A 5,735-nucleotide genomic window follows, 5' to 3' on the forward strand; every position below is an offset into this window, starting at 1 on the left:
TCGTTTGAAGAAGTTCTATCGTTCGTCAAAGCTCTCCAGGCCAATCGTGATCTAAAATGGTGAAAGCTTGTCATTTAAAAGCAACAACTTCGGAAGACTTTTGAGAAACATTAGTTGCTAATTAAATGTTTTAACACACATTGGCATTCACTATAATGAAACAAAACATCACTATCTTCTCAAAAAAAGCCTTAATTTGTCCATCAAGCTTACACTTCTAACTAAAAAAGTGATATTGTATATACGGTGTAAAAAATAATAGTATGTAAAACATTATTATTTGACATTTAACTTTTTAACCAGATAATAATCAGCTTCACATTTGCTCGATTTAATTTCAATTTGATTCCATTCCAAACTCAAATTAAAATCATATCCAATCATCCACACTTTATATATATATATATATATATATATAAGAGTTGGGTGTGGTTATATTTTCAAACCCATTTCTATAAATAATATTAAATTAGTTTTAAATAAGGTATGTGAGGCATTCTCCGTTCTCGTCTCGCTGGCCAATTGGGCCGTTATAGCTTCATCCAACGCACTCCTTTGAAGCAGTGCCGTTATAGCTTCATCCAACGCACACCTTTGAAGCAGTGCCGTTGTTTTTATAACAAACAAACAGCTTTTTGCAAAAGAACCCCAATGAAGGTATGAATTCAAAACCGTAAGAGATAAATATTCATCCTCCGGAACGAAAGCACTGCCGCACAGCCACGCAACCACATTGAAGTGGTAATACATACCAACAGCCATTCTTAGATATATTTCCTCATCATTCCAGCCCACAATTTGGCTGGCTTTTCCTATTTATCTCCCACCTTTTGGATTGCCATGCACAGATTTTAAGTCCCTTCATTCCTCCGTCAAAACCCGGTCTTCAATCAAAATCCTCAACGCCAACAATGTAAGTCCCTGCTAACATTCTAACTCAAGAAGATACTCCGTTGCTTTAAAACATGCATAAGAAAATGTTTTATTTTTCTTTTTAATTGGCATATTTCAAGAGAAATATTCTTTGTAAAATTAAAAATCAAGAAAATGGCCGCTCTTTGTGCAGCTCTCCTATAGAAAAGGAGTTCTTTCCAATGAATATCCCCAAATCTGTGCAAAAACAACAATCTGACGGGGCCACATCGTCTAGGATTCCATCAACACAAGCAGAGCAAGTGGTATGTATGGCTGAACAAAATGAAGGACCATCGCATTTGATTTCATCTTCACATGCAGGGCAACTGAAATTTACACTGCCATTGTCGAAGTTTGAAGGAGTATTTTGTCAGCAAAATGGTCATTGGGGGGCTAAAATCTTCATTCAAAAAAATCATATTTTGCTAGGAACGTTCAACTCTCAAATAGCCGCAGCACGAGCTTACGATAGCGCGGCTCTCAAGCTCCTCAACAATGAATTCTTGCGTAACTTGTTGTTAACGAATGTCACTATTCATGAACCCATTTTTCAGAACATGTACGACCCTGATGTCATCATTAATATGATTAGGGATGGCTCCTACGAACCCAATTATATCGAGTTTCTTTCGAATCACTACCCTAGCTTCCGCTATAGTGACTCTATAGTAATGCCTAGTTCTTTGGACGTCATCGAAGGTGTCCTTTTTAAGGAAATGTTTCGTAAAGAGTTGCTTATGGGTGACATTACGAATGAGAATTTATTGGTTTTACCAAATGAAGCTCAGTCGTGCTTTCAGCCATTCAACTCCAACCCAGACGAGCTATGGTTTGAATATAAAGATAGGAGGAATCGGTCATGGGAGTTTCAATTATGTCCCACGAATAATCCTCAGACTTATGTAATCACCACGGGTTGGAAAAAATTTTTCAATGAGGTGGAGCTTCGCGTTAATGATATTGTCCTCTTCTATCGATGTAAGGACATGAGAAGTTTTCCTTGTAGCTTTTTTAGTATGATTGATGTCATCCGGGGTGCAAAAAATCATTGGATGCAGCGGCGGTATTGAGCCGCATTATGCTATCTAGCAGTGATTATTCCTCTTCAAAAATTTTGAAATTTTTCTAAGATCTTATGTTCAGAATAAGATTAGTTTTATTTGATTGAAACTGAAGATTTAATTTTATGTTGTAATTAGTACTCAATGATAAGATTTTTTATGATATGTGCAAGGTGCAAACACAATACTTATGGGATTTTCAGGCATTGATTATTCATACGCAATTAGGGCTGCAAATTATTTTGTTTTATTGTTAAGTGATTTAGTTAAGATGTCTTTCTCTTATTTTATGTCTCATGATGTCATGTTTATTTGTTAAGTGGACAAAGCCTTAAGCTTACAACTTTTAAGCCTTCACGGAGAGCAACAACTTTCAATGAATTACAGTGTGTTGTTAATGAGTTTTGAGTGTTAGAAATATAAATATAAAACTTTAGATGTTGGATATGTGAATTGATATGTTTCCAGTGGTATGTATGTAAATTCCCTTTGATTTTTTAAATTAGGGAAAAAAAACATATACATGAAAACAATTTTAATTTAAATAAATTTACAAACATATACTTTGTAAACATCTAAGAAGGTGATTAATTCAAATAATATATTTAACATTTATTTGCAAATAATTAAAAATGAAAAATATAACTTTTAATAAAATTTATAAACTATAAAAATATAGATCGGAGAAAATTAAACACCAATTAAATTAGATTATGTTAAAATTAAAGTAGATATAAAATATACATAACCCTTGAGAAAAGCTATAGAACAATGAAATAAAACAAGGATCTTTTAAAATCCTATGTCTACCGTTAGAATATATTCTAATATAACACATTTAATATTGCGTTATGAAATTACTACAAAAAATTTATCGAAATAGTAAATTATATGGTTGCCATTTTAAGTTGAATCTTGAAAGAGAAAAAGGAGGTGGTGCATCATTATTAATTTGTGTAAGAAAATTTGAGGCAGAAGAATAACAGATTATCCTCTTAACGTGGTACGAATATTCAACACACACTACAAGAGAGAAAATAGCTAGTAATGACACTAGAAATTTATACGTGAAAACCTAAAAAAAGAAAAAATCATGGGGCCTAGCCTAGCTGAAGAAACCACTATAAATTGGATATTACATATACAGTCTCTCGTCCCATGGGTGGGAAAGTGTTGAACATTCTTTAAAGTTACAACATCAGTGCACAAATGAACTTATTGTAAAAAGTAGACGGCTGTCGATGGCGATCGTTGGAGACCAACAAGTGGTGGTCAATGACGGTCGGCAGTGTCAATGACCGTCAGCGATGAATGACGATAGTAGGAGTGGTGTAATATTTCATCTTTTTCTCAAAGCTTCAAGTTCTTTCTCAAGTCTCAAGTTCTCCTCTCCCATGAGAGAGGTGGGGATCTTTTTATAGTTTTCTGGGTGCAGTTAATGATGAAATTTGAACTAACTTGTAGGGACAATCTAGAGAACTTTCTTCGATCATATGACATTTGATAAACATTTGAGTACTTTTATGATATCAGTACCTTTGAACTCTTTCCTAAGAAAACTCTTTCCTAAACACAAGCAAGTTTCTGCAGAGCCTCTTAGGTACCTCAAGATCCACTTCACTGCTTCCCAATATTTCTTTCCTGGATTACTCATGCTTCAGCTATTAATTCACTTATGTATGTTATGGTTTTATCTATAAATAGATGTGTAACCCTATGAGTATGTAACTCCCCCTCTGAAATACTAAATTCATCACTCGCTCCCGAGGATGTAGGCACCTTTGCAAAACCTCGTTAAATCTCTGTGTGTTCTTTTTATTTGACACCCCTCGAGAATATTCATAGTAGTTAGTTAGGATTAGGGCTGTCAAAAAAGCACTTTTTTCGCGAACAGTTCATGTTCGGCTCGTCGGAGAATTTGTGTTTGATTTGTTCAATAAACAAACGAGACAAACACAAACTCAATTTTTTTTTCGTTTAGTTTATAAACGAATCAAACACGAACAATCATGGGGTTGATTGTGTTCAAATTGTTAGTGTTCGAAATATAAAATAATTTAAAAAAATTATATATATATAATTTATCATATTTTAAAAAATTAAATTCTATAAATTATAATCTGATCTTCAGGATCACATCTTAGCTTATATTAAATTCTATAATTTCGTATTTATCTTCAGGTTTGTTTCTTAGCTTAAGTTTTCTTATATTTCTTTTAGATTTATTTAGTTTCGTTGAGTTAAACATAGTTTTTAGGAGTGAAATCTCGCATATTGCGTCTAGATCTGAATTTTTTATGTATGAGATACGGTATTATGGTTTTATTGTGAGCTATGTTTCGACTATTTTGCATGTGTTGTGATTCATACAAGTTTAATCATTAATTTCATAAGTTTAATCTTTTGAATGATTTTGAATAATTCAAATAATATAAATAAATTTGTAAGATTTAGAACAATTCAAACAATTCAAATAATTCGAACAATTTGAACATTTCAAACATTTCAATCATTTCTAACACATTTCAAATAAATCAAACCGAACACAAACAATAACTTTACGAATAATTTTAAAAACACATAATTTCAAACAAACCAAACACGAACACAAGTTATGTTCGTTAATGTTCAGTTCGTTTACACCCCTAGTTGGGATTTAGGCAACTTTAAATAGAAATTTGGAGTTAATTTAAATTAAATTATTGGTTTAAATTTAATCACTAGTTAATATTAAGTGGTTTTATGAAATTTGAGTAAGGGAATTACCTATTATATTACACTATCAAATATGAGTTATTTTTAGGAAGTAATGCATAGGACTTACATCTGTTTTACAGTATTTCATGTATCCTTAGAAAATGACTAACTTCATCATAAGAATCTCAATTAGATGAAAATCTTTGGTGATTCTATTTCAGGAATAGTTTGTCTTAGAATGATCTATCTCAATGCATTTATTAAATCTAATCATAAAGCCTAAAAAATTTTTTGGTGGACACTCTAAATGCTTAAATAAAAATGTTCGTCTTAAGATCATATCATCTTAGATGTAAAGACACAACCCGTAAATTACTTGATGATCATCATAGTTTCTATTTTCATCAGATCATTAGCATAACATTCAAATGTATGTGGCTCACGTATTTTATTTCTAAAGAGCATGCGATGGTAGCAATATACAAAAATAACCCGCAAATTACTCGATGATCATCTTAGTTTTTGAGATATGTATGTGAATCACTACAAATTATAATATATTTGTTGAGAATTTTAGGGCAAAGAAAAGCAAGAATCGTCCCAAGTCTAGAAAGAAACACAGAGATTTAATGAGGTTCGACAAAAAAACCTACGTCATCGGAAGCAGAGCGGCGGCTTTTTCTTCATTTCAGAAAAAAAACGTACAAGTGATGCCCATAGGATTACAATACATCATATATATATAGCCCTGACGAATAATACATAATTACAAAGTGACCCTTGTATCGTTCTTGTGAACGTAGAAGAATATGCGTTGAATCACATAAATTGAACCGTGTTAGATTGATTGTTTGTTTTGTAATTTTATTTTCAATATTATATGCTCGGCATTTCATTTTTAATATTTCAGCGGAAATTATTGTTATTTAAATTTATAAAGAAATTAAAATTATTTAATCATTGAATTACAATACATCATATATATATATATATATATATCTCTGACATATAATATGTAATTTTAAAATTACTCATGTACCGTACCGTGGGGGTGTTGACCCC

The 5,735-nt window shown here is 31.9% G+C and overlaps 1 protein-coding gene across 1 annotated transcript; it reads left to right on the forward strand.

Moving 5' to 3' along the window:
* The first annotated feature begins 731 nt into the window (after nucleotides 1-731).
* Nucleotides 732-2,057, forward strand: LOC110028327 (AP2/ERF and B3 domain-containing transcription factor At1g51120-like). The gene is made up of 2 exons (XM_020730142.1): nucleotides 732-913; nucleotides 1,067-2,057. Exon 2 carries the CDS (start codon nucleotides 1,095-1,097, stop codon nucleotides 1,983-1,985), a length of 891 nt encoding a protein of 296 aa, XP_020585801.1. The 5' UTR covers nucleotides 732-913; nucleotides 1,067-1,094; the 3' UTR covers nucleotides 1,986-2,057.
* Nucleotides 2,058-5,735: the final 3,678 nt, after the last annotated feature.

This window comes from Phalaenopsis equestris, unplaced genomic scaffold, assembly GCF_001263595.1.
Source record: "Phalaenopsis equestris unplaced genomic scaffold, ASM126359v1 Scaffold000511, whole genome shotgun sequence".
Taxonomy (NCBI): domain Eukaryota; kingdom Viridiplantae; phylum Streptophyta; class Magnoliopsida; order Asparagales; family Orchidaceae; genus Phalaenopsis; species Phalaenopsis equestris.